The 20,902-nt window shown below is 47.7% G+C and overlaps 2 protein-coding genes and 1 long non-coding RNA gene across 8 annotated transcripts in view; 1 reads left to right on the forward strand and 2 right to left on the reverse strand.

Moving 5' to 3' along the window:
• Positions 1-7,949, reverse strand: part of LOC144587215 (uncharacterized) — a 16,269-nt gene extending 8,320 nt beyond the window's left edge. The window contains exons 1-2 of one of the 2 annotated variants that reach the window (XM_078387063.1): positions 7,801-7,949; positions 5,719-5,829 (exon numbers count right to left, since the gene is read on the reverse strand). The gene's annotated coding sequence lies outside the window, so the exon portion shown is untranslated. Of the gene's footprint in view, positions 1-5,718; positions 5,837-7,800 lie in introns of both variants that reach the window. The other variant, XM_078387062.1, reaches the window with a different exon arrangement.
• LOC144587321 (uncharacterized) lies at positions 7,927-10,403 on the forward strand. The gene is made up of 2 exons (XR_013542476.1): positions 7,927-7,977; positions 9,199-10,403. It is a non-coding gene; the product is annotated as an uncharacterized LOC144587321 (long non-coding RNA).
• The window catches only part of LOC144587187 (uncharacterized), a 28,400-nt gene continuing 17,632 nt past the window's right edge, over positions 10,135-20,902 (reverse strand). The window contains exons 1-8 of one of the 5 annotated variants that reach the window (XM_078386878.1): positions 20,511-20,655; positions 19,234-19,364; positions 18,008-18,134; positions 16,862-16,957; positions 16,614-16,690; positions 14,520-14,646; positions 13,925-14,020; positions 10,135-13,237 (exon numbers count right to left, since the gene is read on the reverse strand). In XM_078386878.1, the coding sequence (XP_078243004.1) occupies positions 10,884-13,237; positions 13,925-14,020; positions 14,520-14,646; positions 16,614-16,690; positions 16,862-16,957; positions 18,008-18,134; positions 19,234-19,278 (2,922 nt within the window). In that variant the 5' untranslated portion in view covers positions 19,279-19,364; positions 20,511-20,655 and the 3' untranslated portion in view covers positions 10,135-10,883. Of the gene's footprint in view, positions 13,238-13,924; positions 14,021-14,519; positions 14,647-16,613; positions 16,691-16,861; positions 16,958-18,007; positions 18,135-19,233; positions 19,365-20,506; positions 20,656-20,902 lie in introns of those variants that run through there. The other 4 variants (XM_078386879.1, XM_078386880.1, XM_078386874.1 and 1 more) reach the window with 4 other exon arrangements.

Consider the following 20,902-nt stretch of genomic DNA (forward strand, 5'->3'; position numbering starts at 1 on the left):
GTCGCTAACACTCTAACTCCCCCCCACCTGCTGAGTCTCTTATATCTCTTGACTCTGCCCCTCCAGCACTCCCATTGGTTTATGCAGATATCCTATGAATATTCATGACCTGGGCGGACACCACATTCCTCCCCTCTTAATGTTTAAAGAGGGGAAACCTAACGGTTTGCCCTCATAAACAAATGAAGTTTTATGGGAAAATATAAACACTAACCTCTTATATTATTTTCATCACTAAGGAAACATTTCATTACTCTTACATCAATAAAGACATATTAATCTCTTGCATTACTTACTGTAATACAAATTACATTATATTCCCTTTACATTAATAAGGATACTCATCATTTTTACCATACTTCTCAGTTCATCAACATACAAACAAACAAACAAACAAACAAACAAACAAACAAACAAATAAATAAATAAATAAATAAATAAATAAATAAATAAATATTATAACTATTACACAAGCAGAATAGTTAATGCAATATTACAAATTCTTCTCCACCTGTTATTCATTTGGCCTTTGAGACAAGGCATCAGCAACCACACTCTGGGTCCCTTTTACGCTGCAGATCTCAAAGTCAAAGTCTTCCAGAATCTGTGTCCATCTTGCAAGTTTGCTATTAATGGATTTCATAGTTCATAGCCACACCAAAGTGGAATGGTCTGTGTAAAGGATGAATTTCCTTCCCCAGATTTAGGGCTTCAGCATTTGCAGCATCCATACGATAGCTAGGCACACCCTCTCAATGGCGGACAAATGTCTCTCACCAGGTTGGAGTCTCCCGCTGATAAAGTTCACAGTGTGTAGACTCCCACTGTCATCTGCTTCGCACAGCACGGCTCCCAGTCTAACCTTCGACACATCCGTGCTGATGATGAACTCACAGTCGAAGTCAGTTGCAAGAAGGGCAGGTCCTGAAGTCCGTGCCCTCTTCAGATGATGGAAGGAGACCTGGCACTCTGATGGCCAGTGGATGTCCTCAGCTCGCCTCTTTCAGGTTAAGCCTGTTTTCTTTTCAATTAGTGGCGTCATTTTCTCAACTGGAAAAGCAGTTGGCAGTTTCTTCAACTCCTCCAGAAGTTGGCAGAAGTTGGCTCTGTTCTTCTTTGAAAACTTTTTCCTTTTGCCTTCACCCTCACTCATAAACTCATCCATAGGTACTTTTGTCACGGCGCTCTCGATATATGGGAGAGCACTATCATGGGTCCCCTCAAAATTCACAGGCAAGTTTCTTTTAAGTGCCATCGGAAACACTTGGTTTGTTTCAGATTTACTGTCATTTTTATCATCTGATTCTCTCTCATTAATCTCTGGTTTCTCAGGCAGAGGCTCGCCTTGCTGGATTTTCAGTGCTTTTGCAGCTGCATGTGGAGTCTTCCCAATACTAGTCTCCTTAGCCCTCCAGTGCTGCCACAACCAATCCACAGGTCCTGACCATGCCAACTGCAATTCACTCCCCTTTCTGGACCTCAGCATCAGTACCTCTTCCTCAGGACAGAATGTTCTTTCCCAGGCCCCTTTATTACACAGTACCCGCTTTCCTGATTTTCTTGAGCACCCTTTAAGTTTTGCCCTGCTATTTCTAAGGACTTTTGCAGAGCCACGTGTTGGGAAGGGGCCGAGATCACTGGCAATGGGCATAGCTTAGCCCGCATCTTATCATTTCCTGTACCTCATTTTTGGCAGGTCTCACAACTTTGACAATACGGTATTGTTTCTTGATTCCTCATCCCTGTCCAATAAAAGTTTTGTGCCACTCAGCTTGGTGCAAGAGATGTCCATGAGTGCCCCAGATACATCTCTGTGTGTTTTTTCTATCATCTTTTCCTCTGTATTTAATAAGGACAATTAGCTGTTTGTGGGGTCCTCCCCCATTATAAGGAACCATTAAAACCTCTCTATATAATAAATCTTTCCCCACACAATACCTCTCTGGGTGTTCAGGGGTCAGTGGAATTGAAAGTGATCATTTAAGGTAACATCTTCCTTCTGCTCCTTAACAATGGAAAAACTACTAGAATTTTTCATTAGCACCAAATCAGCTATCTATCTCATTTCAGTATGTTCCCCTAAAGTAGGTCTTTCCACAAGAGTTCCAGCACAAGAGTTCCAGCTTTTAATCTGCCTCCCCTGAGAGAAGGTTACTATTAAAAGACTCTGAACATGCTTGGCTAGATCGAAACCAATCAGACAAAGAGCTGGTATTTGGTCTGACACTGCTACTTTCCATATACCAGACCGCCCATGGTATTTCACTGCTACTCTAGCCATTGGCAGAACCACTCAGAGTCTGAGCTAATGCCCTGAGGGTGATGTTCTGTTCCAACATATTCTCTTTAGGAATGGTGTCAGAGTGACAAATAGTAATCTCGGAATACAGTGGTGCCTCGCAAGACAAATGTGTTGCAGGACAAAAAACTCGCAAGACAAATGGTTTTCACAATGGGGTTGATGACTCGCAAGACAAATGTTCTTATGGCCATGCTTCGCAAGATGAATGTTTTCCATTTTTTGTTCCTGCCTCATGTTTGCTGATTTTTAAATGTTTTTCTATGATGTTTAAAAAGTTAAAGGTTTTTTGATTGAATTTTTTAAAATCATGTGCACAATATGTATGGCTTTAAAGAGCACTTAATAAACCCTTTGTAAACCAAATTTGACTTTGTTCTGACTTTTTCTGCCCATAGGAACACATTAATTAGATTGCAATACATTCCTATGGGAAAACGTGTTTCACAAGATGAATTTTTCGCAAGACAACATTAACAGTGGAATGAATTAAATTCATCTTGCGAGGCACCACTTTATGTATCTTTTAAACCTAAATACTTTATGTTGTCGATAAAAATAGGCTTTCCTGAGTTATCTAATAAACCCTGATTGTACTTGATTAGGAAACATTGTATCACTCTGGCTTCAGGAATTTCTGGGCTCTCTGCCAAGTCCATTTCCTTAGCAACAGCAGTGGTTCTAGCGTCAGCTGCTGAAGACTGAAGAAATACTTTTTTAGTCTGACTGAAATTCTGATCCTTTTGATTTTCACACTGGGCCCAAAAAAAGTCCCACTTCCCCACAGGAAAAAACATTTGTTATTAGCTCTGGGTTCAAAATAAAGGGTTTTATTGACTTTTCCCTCAGGATTATTTGATTTCAGGGGACTGTGCTTTGGGGATGAAGATTTCACTTTAAAATGGCTTCCCTTAGCTTGAGTCTGACTGAAGTAATGTCCATGGGATTGGAATTTTTCCTGCTGTTTTCCCATCCTTTTCTGCCAATTTTTACCTCAGAGAATTGAGGATGTCTCATCTCACTAATAGAATCAGCATATTCAGATGCCTTTTGCACATTTTTAGGATTCTTGTCATTGACCAGATAACACAACTCCCCTGGAAAAATTGAATAAAAATTGTTCTAACCCAAACATATTTTTGTTTTGGTCTAAGGAGTTGACATGTTCCTGTTCCATCCATTTATTGAGATACTGTCTTAAACGTGCCCTTGAAATTGATCTACATTTCCTTCTGAAGTGCTCTGAATTCATCTCAAATCGGGAATACATCATCTTTCTATAATCCTCAAAATCTCTAGCTTGCTCCAGGGGCATCTGTAAATAAAGCTCAGATAAAACTCCGCTTATTTGTGATTTTAAAATTATCATCCTCTCATCATCTTTAACCTTAAAGTTCCAACAAGTTCTCTCAAATGAAATCAGGAAAGATTCAGGATAATCCTCCTTTTGATATTGGGGAAATTTCTTTAGGTCAATTTTTGAGAGACTTTACCTCACTGGAATTATTTCCCTCACTGAATTATTATTATTATTTTGAGCAGCTAATTCCAATTTCTTCATCTCAATCTGGAATTGCATTTCTCTTTGCCTGGTTTCTTGCTCAAATTCCCTTTTCCTTTCAAATATTCTGTGTTCAAATTCCCTTTCCCTTTCTTTAATTGCTTCCAGTTCTAATTGGTTTTTCATAGCTAGCTCCTTCTCCTTAAGTTTAAATTGTTCTAGTTATCATCTTTCAAAATCTTGGGAGCTTTGAATATTTTATCCCTCTGAGGTAATCAATACAGGACCCTCTGTTTCTTCATCCCTCTGAATTTGAGGGTTCCCATTTTCCTCAGCACTTTGGGCCTCAACTTGTGCCTCCATAACTGACTTTTTACATCTTTTGGGCAGCATAAACAATACAAATTCTTATTAATCTGGACTGGTTCTTCACAAAAGCAAAAAGTACAAATCCTTTTCTCTCTTTCAGGGGCTTTCCCTGCAACTAGGCTGCACTTTTCCAAGCAGCTCGCCTCAGCTACTCCCAAACTCACAACCCTTGCCACAATATTTCCCTGTCTGGGCAATTTTTGTCTCCAGACACAAGAACAACTTTTCCTTAGCCCTTATTATCCTGTTAAATCTATCCTGACCTAGGCTTCCACTCGCTCCACCACTGTTCTTTTCCCTCAGAGCTCCAGGTTTTGAGCTAATCACGTGGTCTTGTAAATCCTGAGGTTAAAAAAAATGGTTTGTCTTAAGTAGGCATTTTCCTTCTCTTAGGATTCCCCTTATCTTGGTCCAGAAGCCCCAAAACTACAGTAAGTCTTCACCAAGACTCTAACTGATAACCACTTCTTACCACAGATCCTAACTCCTACCTAGGAATACCTTAAAACCTAAGTCACTGGTTCCATTGTCGTACAGCTCTAACAGGATGTTTTTCCTGATATTCTTTATCTGCAAAAAGAATAATCAGTCCCTCAAGCAAACTTAATTTATAGTTCTGGAAATAAACAAATTTCTTAATCTTAAATTGCATGCTTAAATCTTTGCATGCAATTCCAGTTTCTAAAACAGGGGAAGCGAAACTTTATTTTCACACTTTCCTGACTGCAAGAGTTTTGTGTCAGACGATCACACTTTTACAGGGTTATTGATCTCTGCTATGAAACTCACACCTTGCATGGTTTTAAATTCTTGTAAACTGTCTTATGACATTTCAAACACTGTTCTGTTGTCTTTTACCTTTTTTGGGAAGCTTGGGCCTCAAGGCCCATAGGGGCACCCAAGTTCCCTACACAAACGGGCTGCTTTTTGCTCAGCCTTCTTTGCCTGACCTGTAAGACCACCAGAGGATGTGGAGAAAGAGGGGAGGGCTTTCTCTGTTGGGGGGGGTTTACCAACCTTGGCCTCATTTCAGCTCCAGATCAAACCACGGCTCATCCCTAATGCTTTTTGCATCTGGGGAATCACAGCTGGACTTTTATCACCCCCCCCCCAAAAAAAAAACCAATTTATTCGGATGCCTGGCAAGGTTGTCCAAAGGACTGCCAGTGGTTCTCTGTTTCTTGTCACACACCCCAGCTGGATCCCTTTGAAAGTAGAATGAAACCCAAGTCTCTTAAGAGATGCATTTCTAAAACGGGTTCAAGCTTTCCAAAACAAGCCAGAACTGGGCAGAAGCAGTAGGGAGGTCTGTTCATGTCCCGTTTGGGTCTCCCATCTGTGGAAACTTTATTTTCATGCTTTTCCAGAAGTTAGAGAGAGGGACCTCCTTCCCAAAACATTTCCAAATGGGGACACATTAACGTCTCCCAGGAATTTCAGGCCTCCTTCATGAGGGGAGAGCAGTGGAAATGTCTTGGGGGGAAATTTAAGGGAAATCAGGACAAAAGGTCCAGCGGCAACAGCAGTGAACCAACCGGGTAAGCCTTACCTGGCAAGGTGGCCTGTCCGTCGATGTCCGGCGGACTCCTCCCCCAAGCTGCCTCCTTCAAGGTGTCCGGAAGAGCCTTCGCTGCCTCACAGAAATCAGAGGCTACTTTGACTGAAAGCTGAAAGAGAGGCATGAATTGAACAAACAGTAAGGACCGATTAGGGGGAGAGAAAATGTATTTATTGATCATTTAATTAAATTCTTTTATTCCAACTTTCTCCTTAAAAAGGACTCAGGGCAGCTTACATCATTGAAAGACAGCATTTAAAGCTGAAAACAAGGCGTATACAATGGTGGTTAGCCTCATTTAAAGCTCAGAGCAATGGGTATAAAGAGGCAGGCTACATCTTTAAAAGACAGAATTACAGCTACAACAATTACGCAAATACTAAAAAGAAACGAACCAATACCACACCGAAAGATCATTAAACACAACTAGTACTAATGACCGAGTCAGAGCAGTAACGGAAACAATCTATCTAAAATTCAGTCACGTAGCCGGGCGTGTAACCAGCCACCCATGTTGCCAGTCACTGAGAGAAAGCTCAACTGAAAAGAAGGGTCTTTGCCTGATTTTGAAGAGCAGCAAAGATGGAGCTAGCCTGGCCTCCAGTGGCAGGGAGTTCCAGAGTCTGGAACACAAAAGACCAAGGGCACAGCTTGGCAAAGAGAAGTTCTCCTGATTTTGTAAACCACTCAACATTTTGGGAACTGAACACCTGCAGAAGCATCTCTTTGCATACTAACCGGCCTCATCCTTAAAGACTTCTGGATGAGTGCACAACACACAACCATAGGCTCAAGTTCCAGGAAGCCGGATTTTGGTTGAATATCAGGAAAAACTTCGTCATTTTTAGAGCAGTATGACGAGGGAACCCATAACCTTGAGAGGAGGCGAGTGCTGTTTGACAGCCCCCTTGCAGATATCCTTTGATTCGTATTCTTGCCTTGACTGGAGGAGTTGGACTCGATGGCCTTTTGCGGCCCCTTCCAACTCCCTTCTTCCGTGAGTATTCGGGATAGCCCTCAGGAAGCAGCCGGAGAAGGACAGGCAGGGGGACGACGGAGTTTGTCCTTCCTTTTCCTGGGGTCACCAGCCCTCAGGACTCTTTCGCAGGACAGGACAGCCCTCTCCCCGAGGCCCCGTTGCCCTTTTTAAGTCTCCCACACCCTCCAGGGGAAAACCAGCTTGAAAGCCCTTCTCCCGATTTCCTTTCCCAATCGGACCCTCATTCGGAGGAATCTGCGATTGGGTCCTTCAGAGGGGAAAGAGAGCCCCCTCCCCCCCCGGGGGTCATTGTCCAGCACCCCCAACAAGGACTCTGGAAACCTGGCTGCTTTTTCTCTCCCTCCTCCCCCCCAAGGCCAGGAGACTCACTTGGGCACCTTTGCGCCTGCCCCACAGTCTGAGCCTGACCCACCTTGCAGGGCTGTCGTGAGGCCCAAGGGGGGGACAAGCGGAGCGGTAGGTTCGGGCCTTGAAGGAAGGCGGAAGGAAACCAGAAGGGCAAAGTATCAAACACCTTGTTATTACTTGCCGAAGGGGATGCTTTGGAAGGGGAATTGCCCGGATGGGTCCAGGGCATGACCCCTTTCCTTCTCTGGGGATTTGGGCGGGGGGGGGGGGCTGGACAAGAGAGGGGGGGATGGGGATCCGGGAGGACCCACCAGGCGGTTCAGGTCGAGAAAAAAGCCAGCGTCTCAAGGCTTAAAACACCAGGCAGGGAAATATATAAAACGATCCGATACAATGTATGTAAAAACGGGAAATAAAAGCGATACAAAGCATCCGTTTTCAAACAGGAAGGCAGAGTCATCCTTTTCTTGGCTTTAATTTGAAGACTCCCTCCGGGGAGCCCAAGAAAGCTCCCCCTTCTTCTCCTTCCGAAATGGCAGAAATGTCCAGAAATTTCGGCGTTGCCCCCCCTTTTTCCCCTGCCTGCCTCCCCCCCCGTCCCCCCCCCCCCGGACTCCTGCCATCGGCCCCTCCCCCCATCAGCCCTTCCAGCATTTTTGGAGAGGGTTTCCCCTGCACGCCTTCCCCCCCCCACACACACACACCAAGATACCCTTTGATCTCACCTGGGGGGGGCGCCTCGTCTTCCTCTCCCGCCTCTAGAAAGGGGTGTGCGGGGAGGGGGCTGCGGGTGCCGAGGGAGGGGAGGGGCCTTCTCCCGCGCCCCCCCTTTGATCCTTCCCCCTCCCTCCCTCTCCCCCTCTCGCACTTCCGCTTCTCGGATCCCGGGTCGGAGGGCGCACGTGAGGAAAGGGGGAAAGAGGCGGGTCTGGCCAGGCGGGGGGGGGGAAGGAAGGAAATGCCCGAAAGGGCCGGGAGGAGACCCCTTGATTCCGAGCACCCCGAAAGTGAGGAGGCGCCTCGCGCTTCCTTTCTCCGCCACCGCTTGTTTTCTCCCCCCCTCCAAGAAACCTTGCGAAGGCATTTCATAACTTTAAAACTTTGCATTTATTTGTCTTTTAGGAAGGCAAAGCCCTCTCGCTCTCTCCCTCGCGCGCCCAGGGGCACCCCAAACGCCCCGCTTCTCCTCTCCCTCCCCCCAAAAAACCCTCCCTCAAGTTCAGAATTGGCGCCAAGGAAAGCCTTCCGAGGAGACCTCTGGATGCCCCCCCCAAGCAGGCGTCTTGCCCTCCCTCCAGCCCAGAATCGGAAAGGGAGCGGGCCTCCTCGCGAGTTTGCCGCCTCAGGGCCAGGAAAGAGCCTTTGGGGGGGGCAGAATAGGGAGGGGGGAGGGGGGAAGCAGCAGGGACTTGGAGGGGGGGCTGAACCTTCCTCCCACCGACCATGAAGGCTGCTTGGTGGTTTCTGCCTGGAGTGCAGCCTCTTCTCTTCCCCAACCCCAATCTCTTCCGGGAGGGGAGGGCTTCCTTTGCCCAGAAAAAGAGACCTGGGCTTGGCCTGTGAAAGGGGACCTCTAATGGGCAACATTCTGTGGGAAGGGTTAGGGGCCACGATCCCACACCCTGGGGAAACAGAAGAACTGCCCCCCCCCAAACACACACACCTCAGATACAAGGCACTGAAGCTTCAGGGAAGCCCAAAGTTGCTCTTTCTCTCCCTTTGAGGAGATCCTTTCTTCCCTCAAATTCTGGATCCAGGAGGGGGTGTCAGAAAAGGCATGGAGTTGAATCACCCTAACCCTTCGCCCCCCCCCGCCTTCTCCAGTTGAAATCCCAAAGCAGGCCCTGAGGTCAAACTCATCTCTCCCTTTGTCCAGACCTTCCTGGAAGACGGCCAGTCTCAGGCCACCTGGACAGGAGCTGGATTCCATCCTGTCCCCTTTTGCGCAGGCTGGCTTTTCCACAGCAGGGCCCCTAAATCAGGCAGGAGGCGGCTGGGGTTGGAGGGGAGGCTGGCCTTCTTTTGAGTTTATGGGGAGATTATTGAATGAAGTCAGATCAAGGGAGAGGGTCTCCTTTGCGTGATCTCCTTGTGATGACCTTCTAACCGCTTTCTCTTCTCAGCTCACCTGGGCGTTCTGGCATCAGGATCAGCATGTCGGGAGAGGAAACCTTCACCGTGTGGAAGCCTGGTCATGATCCTGCCGTGGGTCCCTCTCTGAATAAGCAGCCATAGACTGCTGCCTGATCAGATTATGGGGAGGGGGTGGGAGTCTAGGACGCCTGGCCCCCTCCTTCTCCATCTTTTTCAGCAGGCTTTAACGAACCCTATATTTCTTTTTTATTTTCCCACAAGGAAACTCCTAAGACCTTAAGAACATAAGAAGAGCCCTGCTGGATCAGGCCAAGCACCCTTCTAGTCCAACTCCCTGGACTAGAAGGGTCCTTGGCCTGATCCCCACCAGATGCCTCTGGGAGCACACGAGACCACTCAATACCTGTCCCCTGATACCCCTCCCCTGCATCTGGCCTCTGAACTTTTCCTCCAGAAATCTGTCCAATCCCCTTTTAAAGGCATCTAAACCAGATGCCATCATCACATCCTGTGGAAAGGACTTTCTGGCATTGATGGCATTGGTCAGCTCTAGAGAAGGACGTTCTGGCCATGTCTCTCTTATGAACACTTGTGGCCAGCGAGTGAGTGAGTCCTCCCTTTGCCAGGAAAATTCATGAACTTCTTTTAAAGAAGGGACCGTGAGTTGCGATGTCAAGGTCAAAAATATAACCCCCAGAGTCCTCAAACTCTACAGCAACTCTTGATAGTTAGAATCTGTGGTGGTCCATTACAGCTGACATTTATCTCCAGAAAGGTTTAATACCAGTGTGAACTAGATAATCATAACAATCGTATCAAAGTTCATCTAGATATCAAGATAGAAGTCATTTAATTGCTCACCGGGAATGTTGCTTCCAAATTAGACACATCAGAGGATGAGAATGAAACACTGATTTCACTCATGGAAAAGGAAACAGAGAAAAATAAGTCCAGGTAAAATTAGCTTCCCTACTTCTACAAGCTTTATTCATTTACATTGTTCTATGATCTATAAGCGTAAAGATAAGCCATTCTTTCAGCTATCAAAACTAAACAAATCGTAGTGCCAAAATATGATCTAAACAAGATTCCCGATGTTGTTTAATGCCGACAGATACACATTACTAAAATCAATTGTCTGCGAACCTGAAGAACGGTGGATTGAAACCAGAGATATTATTAGGAGGAAAATGAAAAAAGACATATTCTGTTATTAAAAGGCGGGGAAGGAAAAGACAGAAAAAAGAGGGAGGGGAAAACTTAGATGGATGACGGAAGAAACAAAACAGTAAAGGACAGAAAATAAGCAAAAGTAAAACATGGCAGACGTAGGGTCAGGACACTGAATACACCAAGGCCTCAAGAGTGATGCTGGGATCCCCTTGACTTGCCTTCCCGATGGACACACGTCTGTAAACCTCCTTGTCATGACACAGGTCTTCCACAGTGTCACTAGATTGACTGAGATACAAAGACATAACCTTCTTTATTTTTACCCTTCTTTAGTGATGTGAAATAATCACTTTTATGCTAGTGACAACATGCATGTAAAACTACCGATTAGAATTTATGAACAGAGAAGTAAAATGGTGAAGAGAAAGGCTCCCCTTTTATCACACACAGAAGTTGATTGTTGAAGAGAAAAAAAAAACAGCTGATTGTTCTCTCAAGCCTAGATTTTATTCTAAGTTTGATGGTTTTGAAGCGCTGTGCTCTAACTGAAGCTCATTCCACCCTCTGAACCTCTGCAAGTCTTCTCCCCTGCATGGACACTTTGATGGTATGTCAGGGATAATTTCCAAGCAAAAGTCTTTCCACACTCTGAACACAGATAGGGCTTCTCCCCTGTGTGGAACCTTTGATGGCTTTTAAGTTCTGCATTTTGTCTGTAACTCTTCCCACATTCCGCGCATTTATATGGCTTCTCTCCAGTGTGAATTCTCAGGTGTATCTTCAGCTTTGAGTTGTATCTGAAGCTCTTTCCACACTCGGTGCATTTGTAGGGTTTTTCCTCTGTGTGAATTCTTTGATGTACCTTCAGCTTTGAGTTGTATCTGAAGCTCCTTCCACATTCCGTGCATTTATACGGCTTCTCTCCTCTGTGAATTCTTAGATGTATCTTTAAGTTTGAGTTGCAATTGAAACTGTTTCCGCACTCTGGGCATTTGTAGGGCTTCTCCCCTGTGTGGACTCTTTGATGTTTTATAAGAGTTGAGCTCCTGCTGAAGATCCTTCCACATTCGGAGCATTTGTGGGGCTTCTCCCCCGTGTGAACTCTTTGATGTAGTTTGAGATCTGAATTTTGACTGAAGCTCTTTCCACATTCGGAGCACTTATAGGGCTTCTCCCCCGTGTGAACTCTCAGATGTATCTTCAGCTTTGAGTTGCAACTGAAGCTCCTTCCACACTCTAAGCATTTATAGGGATTCTCCCCTGTGTGACATCTTTGATGTTGTTTAAGTTCCGAACTTTCACCGAAGCTCTCTCCGCATATGGAGCATTTATAAGGGTTCTCCTCCGTGTGCGTTCTTAGATGTAACTTCAGCTGAGTGCTGTATCCAAAGCTCCTTCCACATTCTGGGCATCTGTAGGGCTTCTCCCCTGAGTGTAGTCTTTGGTGAACTTTGAGGTCTGCATTTTGACTGAAGCACTTTCCACACTCTGCGCATTTGTAGGGCTTCTCTCCTGTGTGAAGTCTCTGATGATATTTCAGTTTCGAATTCTGACTGAAGCTCTTTCCACATTCAGAGCATTTGTAGGGCTTCTCTCCCGTGTGAAGTCTTTGGTGGATCTTCAGCTTTGAGCTGTATCTGAAGGTCCTTCCACACTCGGAGCATTGATACGGCTTCTCTCCGGTGTGAACTCTTAGATGGATCTTCAGGTTGGAGTTACAACTGAAGCTTTTTCCACACTCTGGGCATGTATAGGGCTTCTCCCCGGTGTGAAGTCTTTGATGACGTTGAAGTTCTATATTTTGATTGAAGCTCTTTCCACATTCAGAACATTTGTAGGGTTTCTCCCCTGTGTGAAGTCTTTGATGGATCTTCAGGTTGGAGTTGCAGCTGAAGCACTTTCCACATTCTGAGCATGTGTAAGGATTCTCCCCTGTGTGACATCTCTGATGGTATTTCAGAAGTGAGTTTTGACTGAAGCTCTTTCCGCACTCGGAGCATTTATAGGGCTTCTCCCCAGTGTGAATCCTTAGATGGATCTTCAGGTTTGAATTGGAACTGAAGCTCCGTCCACAGTCTGAGCATTTGTACGGCTTCTCCCCGGTGTGAAGACTATGATGTCGTTTAAGTTCTGAAATCTGACCGAAATTCTGCTCACATTCGGAACATTTATAGGGCTTCTCTCCTGTGTGACCTCTTAGGTGTACCTTCAGCCTTGAGTTGCAACTGAAACTCTTTCCACATTCTGTGCATTTGTAGGGCTTCTCCCCTGTGTGAGTTCTCAGATGTACCTTCAGCTTCGAGCTGTATCTGAAGCTCCGCCCACACTCTGAGCATTTGTAGGGATTCTCTTCCGTATTAAGATTTCGATGGCATTTAAATCCCGAGTGTTGATCAGGGATCTTTCCACCTTCAGCGCTTTTATAGGGGTTCTCCCCAGCGTGGACCCATTGATGGCTCTGTCCGAAGCACTTTCCACACTCTAAGCCATGGTAGAGCTCATTTCTTGTGTGAAGTCTTTGATGGGATTCTAGCTGTGCAATATTCCTGAAGCTCTTTTCACGCTCTGAGCATTCATAGCCTTTCTTACCCAGGTGAGATCTTTGGTGCAACTTTAGGTAAAAGCTTGAAGTCACCTGCTTCTCACCCTCCAAAGATGTCTTGATTTTCTCTCCCTTGAGAATTCCGTGATGTTTCTGACTGTTTCTGTGTTGACTTAGGCTCGTTCCACCTACTGAGTGTTTCATCATTTTCTCTCTATTGTGAAAGAGCTTTTTGCTTCTTTCATCAATAACAGCAGGACCTTCCCAAGAAATTAACATGGCCACACTTTGCTCCTCTTCTCCACTTCTCCATCTCTTGTCCTCCTTCTGTTTTTTGGTCTCCTTCCTATCACCTGAAAGCGTCCAATGAGAAATGTGATTAGGAAGGAAGAGATGCTCAAGGCAGAGAAAAAAACACCAGAAGACTAGTCTTTGGGGCACAAGAAGATCGCTTGGTGTGAAAGGAGGCTGTCTTGATATACAGTAGGACTGCTGTATATAAATATAAATATATATTCATCTACGTTGGTCTATTTTGGAGCCTGTTCTTCTTGTTTCCGGCAAAATAGATATATATTCTTTCTGGCTAGAACTGCCGGAAACAAGAAGAACAGGCTCCAAAATAGACCAACGTAGATGAATGGAACGTTCTCCGGTGGGGAAAATGACTTAAGCTAAGACTGTCCTACTTTGGGCACGAGATGAGAAGGCCAGGTTCCCTGGGAAAGACAATAATGCTGAAAATATTCAAAGGTAAGAGAAAAACCGGATCAAATAGGAGATGGATTGAATCTTTCAAAGAAGACACTCCATTCATAGGGTCACCATCATTTGGGAGTAAATTGACAAATGATAGCCCCAACACCAGCATCCTACTACTGCGAAAGTGGGTATGTTTCACCCTTGAGCTATTTGTCAATTTTTCTTTAAAAGATCTTTCTAAACTGTGTTTCAGATTAATGGAAAAGTTTTCAGCATCCTGCCTCAAGTGTCCCCTTCTTCTCCAACCTGGGAGCCCCCTTTGAATTTCCACACGTCACCTGGGCAGCCCCCTGCAGACATCTCTGTGTCCAACGAGTCCTGGACAAACGGATTGTCTCCTTCTTCCAACCTGGAGATGAGGGCAGGCTTGGGAGCTGGGCAGGAGGAAACAGAGGGATTAGCAGCAACCATGGAAAGGTAGACTTCCTGCCTCATCAGCATCATCTCTCTGTAGGTGACCACTAAGGAAGATGGCTAGGCTTCCTCCCTAGAGACCCTCTAGGTTACTTTGTTGAAAATGGCCCACACCATTCCTGGAGTTGGCAGGCAGTAGCAGGCAAAGAGGGAATGCATGATAGCAGGTGAAGGTCAAAAAGCAGAGTGACTAAGACAGGACATCCAGAATCCTGGATGGGTCTGAGAGGAGACCTCTTTCATCCCAACAGGTGTTCATCCCAGGGTCCATAACATTTGCTACCTCCCACTGCCTACCTGCAGGGCTGGCTCAGGGAAGCCCACCACTCCTGATGTGTCAGAGGGAAACGAAACAATTGAGGATGCCCAAAGAGGGAGGCACTCAGCATCCTCCACAGAAGACCTACAGGGTTCAGAAGGAAAAACCAAGGGAGGGCCAGAGAAGGGCAGGATCCTTACCCACAGAGGCCATGTTCCCATAGTTCTCCAGCATGACACCCCTGTAGAGAGCTCTCTGGCCCAGATCCAGGACGTCCCACTCCTCTCGAGAAAAATACACGGCCACCTCTTCAAAGGCGAGCAGGAGCTGAGTGGGGAAAGACGAGCGTCCACTTGCTGTGTGGTCCAAGTAATTCCCCCATACATCCAGGAGAAGACATTTTATTAAGAAGAAGAATCAGCCCAGACAGAAAACTCTGCACAAAGAATGCCAAGGGCTAATACAGAACACGTTACCATAGTCTCTTGCGACTGAAGGCTGCCTACACACACGATGGGGTGTGTGTGAGTGAGGAGCACATCACGTTGCCAGGAATGGCTCTGATGGGCTGGGAGGGAAACTTACTGGAATGCCATCCAGGGGGGAGCTCCATCCACATTCTATATTGCTGTGGGTCCCAGCCTTGGGCAACCCAGATGTTCTTGGAATGAAACTCCCAGAAGCCTTCATCACCACTAGCTCTGCTGGCCAGAATTTCTGAGAGTTGCCGTCCAAGAACATCTGGGGACCCCCAGGTTGAGACCCACTGCTCTATCGGGTCGGTCTTGGGGTGGAGAGATCACAGAAAGGGTGGTTTAGAAAGGGGGGAGTTTGAGGAGATGATGGAGAGATTATCTCTGCTAAATCGGGTCCCCAACCCCCGGTCCACGGCCCAGTGCCGGTCTGTGACCTGGACCAGACTGGGCAGCGGAGACAGATCTCCCACCCACCCCCGCATGCACTCCCCCACGCACAGCCCCTTCGCACATGTGCATGAGTGCAGGGGGGTGCCCCGCCTCCCCTGCACATGGACCCTATCCTCCCCCAAACAGTCCATGGTGACAAAGTGGTTGGGGACCACTGTGCTAAATGGTCTAGGGAGAAAAATCATCCATCGCACACCATTATGTTAACAAAATCTTACAAAATTAACCCAGGCGTAGCTCACTACTTGAAGGATGGCTATGTGAAAGGAGTTTTTATGGAAGGACAAATACAGACGGAGCAGCTAAAGATTGGTGGAAGCAAAAGAGGAGACCGTCAGTGAACCAGTACATTTCCAAACAATACCCTTAGCATTCTATTATGAACAATACATGTACGCCTAAACCAGATATCACACAATGGTAGGTACGCTTGGTCTTTAAAAAATCCAGCCTCACGGGGGAATAGATGCAAGTGCTAAGTGAAAAGGAAAGTACAATTCTAGAATCAACACAGCAGCACTTGGCCTCCGTGGGGCCTGTCCCCTCTTTTCACTGCAGATGCCGGTAAAGACTCTGCAAGGGAGCCTCCCGGGCTGAGAACTAACTCTTGTGCTCAGGGACTGGCCCCTTCCAACTCAATTACTCTATGGTTCTACAATTTACCAGAACTGGCCACTAGAGGGAGCAGGAGACCCTCTAGTGGCCAGTTCTGGTAATACATGGTGAACATACTTTTCTGGACATTTGTTTTCTTTACAGTGCTCTATATATATATACACACACACTCTGTGTGTGTGTGTGTGTGTGTGTGTGTGTGTGTGTGTGTGTGTGTGTGTGTGTGTATATATTAGTTGCTATTATCCGTGGTTTTCAGCATCCACAGAGAAGAGCCTGGAATCAATCCTCTCACAGATAACGGGGTCTTATTGTACTGCACTGATCCTTCTTATTTACTTTTCCTCCCTTTTTATCACACAGTGCCTTTTTAAAAGCACTTTAAATGGTATGAAATGCCAGATTTCACAAGATCTATGAGGCACCGATCCACCTTTTGAGATCCCCGGGACTCTTTCCTGCAGCAAGAAGTTGCCCAAGAAACATTCACATGGCCCAGATTTGATGAATGTTTCAGGATTCAGCGGAAGGTATTTTTCCATCGCTTGGCTGCCCTGCAGGGAGGTTCTGGAAGAGGTTTTATCTTGAGAAAGGTGCCTCTTGGCGCCCAGACATCACCCCCAAATAGCTGCCCAGCAGGAAGTGCAGATCCGGGCTGATCTTCCAGGCGGACCTTACACAACAGACAAGTTGGGTTTCATTTTGGGTACATAGAGGATCCCCGTTGATGGTTTCCCACAAAAATACGCCCACCTTTGGCACCACCAATTCTTCTACTTTTCCAGCTCCTCGCTTAGGAAACTCACAAAATGATCCTCCATGCGCCTTCTCTGTGGGACAAAGAGATGGAGAAGATTTAGATAGTCACGACCTCTGGTCCCCGTTTGAAGGCATACACACAAATACTCACACAGAACCTGAAGCACCCACCACTCCTTCCAGAGATAACACACTCCAAACCAAAATCTACCCTCTCCACACACACCCACACACACACACACCTGAGTAGCTACTGGCTGATCCCTTTCTGTCCGATGGGTTCTGGACAAATGGATCTCCTCCTTCCTCCAGCTGTGAGATAAGGTGAGGTCTGGGAACTTGAGAGGAAGAAAAAGTCCGTGAGGTGCTGCTGAACCCAAAACATAGTCTCTAGCCTCCTTTTAAGTGACCGATTACATGCCACCTCCAGAGGACGGCTGGAAGACCGAGACAGGGCTGATGTCCTACTCTTGCTAGGCCAGAGAGGTCCCTGAGAGGGAGGCGCTGACGAGAAGGTCCAGAAACAGGAGGAGGCAGACACGTGACTCCTGTAACAGTCTCTACCTGGGGCTACCGTTGAAGGGGGTATGGGAGCTGCCGCAGGTACAGCATGCAGTGGCCAGGCTGGTCTCAGACAGGATCGTATCTCCCCAGTCCATGGCCCGTCTGCACTGCCTGCTGGCAGGCTTTCGTGCCAAATACAAGGCATTCATGTTACCATACACGGCCCTTAATGGTTCGGGACCTTGTTACTCGTCAGAGTGCCTCTCCCCGAGACGGCCTTGCCTATCCCACCTACTTTACTCAAGGCACCTTGAGGGAGACCCGGACATCTACGGCCTCCTGGTGGTGGCACATTTCGGAATGTATCGCCGGTGGAGGTCAAGCCAGGCCCTTCCCTCCTAGCATTCGGGAAGCCGCTCCGAACCCATCGCTTCTGAGTGACTTTCCTGCAGACTCTCCCCTGCATGCTTGGCTACGGTGCTGTTTATTTTTAATTTGTTTTTTTGGGGGTTGCTGCAACCGCTGGCTGTTTCAATGATATTTATTTGGTTGGGGGTTGGAGGGTTGTTGTTTTTTAATTGCTCCTCTGTGTAAGGCCTGCCAGAATAGTGGCCTGCTACTAGACGGGAGGAGTAAAAAGGTAAGAAAAGAAAAGAAATAAATCCATCAGCCTGGGTTGGTCGCTGGGGGGCAGGATCTGAGGGTACGGGCTGCTCCTCAGCCCTTAGCGTGTGGTCCCTCGGCCACATCTCCAGGTCCTTTTCAGCTTCCTGCGTCTGGAACAGGGGAACCTCTTGAGGAGGCCTGGGACACATGGAGGGACCCCAGGAGAACGCTTCCGGTGGTACGCCGAGGAAATGCCAAGCGAAGGGCAGGAGCCTTACCGAGAGAAACCACGTTCCCATAGTTCGCCAGCATGACCTCCTTGTAGAGAGCTCTCTGGCCCAGATCCAGGCGATCCCATTCTTCCTTAGTGAAATACAGGGCCACCTCCTCCAAGGAGACCCGGGGCTGAAAAGGAAAAGCAGGCGCTCTTTAGCCTTGCTGTTTTTCACTGCAACTCTTGAAGTTTGGGGGGGGGGGGAGAAGAAACAAAGAAAATGTGTTTTTTTTAATTTAATATATTTTTACCCCACCTTTCTCTTTAAAAGGACCCATGCTAGCTTAAATTGTTAAAAGACAATGGAGGAGCGAGCAATAGTGAGTATACCAATACTAAAACAAGATTAAGAAAATACCATATGAAAAACGTAACACCAAAACACACTCAAACCAGTAAGTTATAACAATCCATTAAAAAAAAAAAGATCTCCACTCAGGCAGCCAGTTGCTAAGGGAAGGCTGAATAGAAAGGTTTTCGTCTTCTTATAGAAGGACGGCAAAGATGGGGCCAGCTTGACCTCCAGTGGCAGGGAGTTCCAGAGGCTGGGAGCAGCCACAAGGAAGGCCCCCTGCTGTGTCCCCAGCAAACGCCCCTGTGAAGATGGTGGGACCGAGAGAGAGGCCTCCCCTCATGATCTTAACACCCAAGTAGGCTCATAGAGGGGGACATGAACGTTGGGATAGCTTGAACTGAGCTGTTTAGGGCTTTGTACGTGGGCTTGTGGCACTGCTGGTTAAACTGCAGAAGCCTCTGTGCTGCAAGGTCGGAAGACCAGCCGTCGTATGATTGAATCCACGTGACGGAGTGAGCTCCCGTTGCTTCTCCCAGCTCCTGCCAACCTAGCAGTTCGAAAACATGCAAAAATGCAAGTAGATTAATAGGTACCACCATGGTACCTATGAAGCGACCAACATGAATTTGACGAAACTCCGAAAGGCAGTGGAAGACAGTCGAGCCTGGCGTGCTGTGGTCCATGGGGTCACGAAGATTTGGACATGACTTAATGACTAAACAACCACCATGGTGGGAAGGTACGTAACTGTGTTCCGTGTCTAGTCGCGCTGGCCACGTGACCACGGAAGCTGTCTATGGACAAACACTAGCTCTATGGCTTGGAAACGGGGATGAGCACCACCCCCTAGAGTAGGACACGACAGGAAGAGCCTTTACCTTTACCTAGGTGAAAACCAGCACCTTGAGGGGTGCCTGGAAACAGATCTGCAGTACCTCATTAGGCAGCATGGCGGATGTTTCTTCAAATAGGAAGGGCATCCCAGGGCAGGATCGGGTCCAGCCTTGCTCACATGGGGGCTTTGATCTCGGAGGCGCTGGTCCTGATCCAGAAAAGCCCAGGTAGCCTGAGGGCAGACAGTGGTGAGAGGGTCACAAGAAGGAGCACATCAAAACCAGACTGCTCTGTATCCTTCATGCACTCCCCTGTGGGGAGACACAAATGCAGACACAATCCTGTCCCTCCCTGAAGAACCTTCTTTTGTATTGCTGGAAAATGTTGGACTGTGCAACGCTTCCTGTTGAGGCCAGAATCCCTTGTCCTTTTGTCTGGGCGTTCCCGGGACATGTAATCTCTTGTCCGGGTGTGAAAGCTGATTGGGGGGGGGGTGACTAAGATTGATTTGAAAAGTAGTGCTGGAGGAGAACTTAGCAGATCCCCTGGATGTCCAGAAAGAGGAAGAAGGGGTTTCCTCGATCAAATCAAGCATGAACTTGATTTAAGGCAAAAACATTGAAACAGGCTGTCCTCTTTTGGGTGCATCAGGAGATGGGAAGAGGCCACAGTGCCAGGAAAGGTGGAAGGCTGCAGGAAAAGAGGAAGACTGAATATGTGATGGATCAAAACCAACAAGGAAGCCACAGGGCTGAGTTTCCAAGATTATTGAGGGCCGGTCACTTTGCAAATTGCTCATTCATATGGAATTCAGTGGTTTGGGCACCTGGCAGAGGAATCAGAGGTTGGGAGTTCGATTCCCCTACTGGGCCTCCTTGAGAGGGGCTGGACTGGATGACCTCTAGGGTCCCTTCCCGCAGTTCCAAGATTGTGTGCGCACGCGAGTGAGAGAGGGTGGGGGGGCAGGCTACTGGAGAGAGGCAGGCTACTGTTTTAATTTTTGTACCCCCAGCTGATGCATGCAGGATTTGGGGAAAGGAGGGGGTCTCCTCCCCAGGAAATGTAGGGCGATCCCCCTTCCCCTTCCCCCGAACACAAGCTCTGGCGCCTTGCATGGAAAATGGCTTCGAACGTCTTCTTGCACCGGAGGGAGGGATCTTGCCCCCCCGTCAACCGAGGCATCTTCTCCCCCAGGAGACCCGGAAAAAGCCTTCTCCCCCCCCCTCGGGAAAGAGATCAAGGAAGGGCTACTCCGGCTGGCTGGTTTTTCCCCCCTCTGGGCTGCCCAGACAAAGCCCATCGGGAGGAACCGACCCCCCCTCTCCCACCACCACCTCCACCACGCCCGCTCTCATCCCCCACCAACAAACGCACCGACCTCCTTCCCAGATCGCGATGCGGGCAACTCACGAGGAGGCCAGGCACCAGACGCGCTGAGGGGAGCGCGTGTGTGTGCGTCCAGATACAATGTTTCCCTTTCCGCTTCCCTTTGGGGGGCGGCCAAACAGGAGGAGGAGGAGCTCCTCTACCGCCTTCGTCGCTCTACCTTCCCCTCCGGCTCTCCCCCGGGGGGGGGGGGGTGGAGGAGGCGGAGGAGGCGGTGAAAGAGTGTCGATGAGAAGCCGGAAGTGTCACAGCGCGGAGCCGCTTCCTCGGTGCAGATCTGCCCTCTTAGGGAATGTGGTCCAGGAGGCCGGGCGGGGGGGGGGCTGGCTGTCCCTGAGGGTGAAAGGGAACCCAGGCGCCACACGTCCGGCTCCGAAGCGAGGC

Source organism: Pogona vitticeps, chromosome 2 (assembly GCF_051106095.1).
Source record: "Pogona vitticeps strain Pit_001003342236 chromosome 2, PviZW2.1, whole genome shotgun sequence".
NCBI classification, from domain to species: Eukaryota; Metazoa; Chordata; class Lepidosauria; order Squamata; family Agamidae; genus Pogona; species Pogona vitticeps.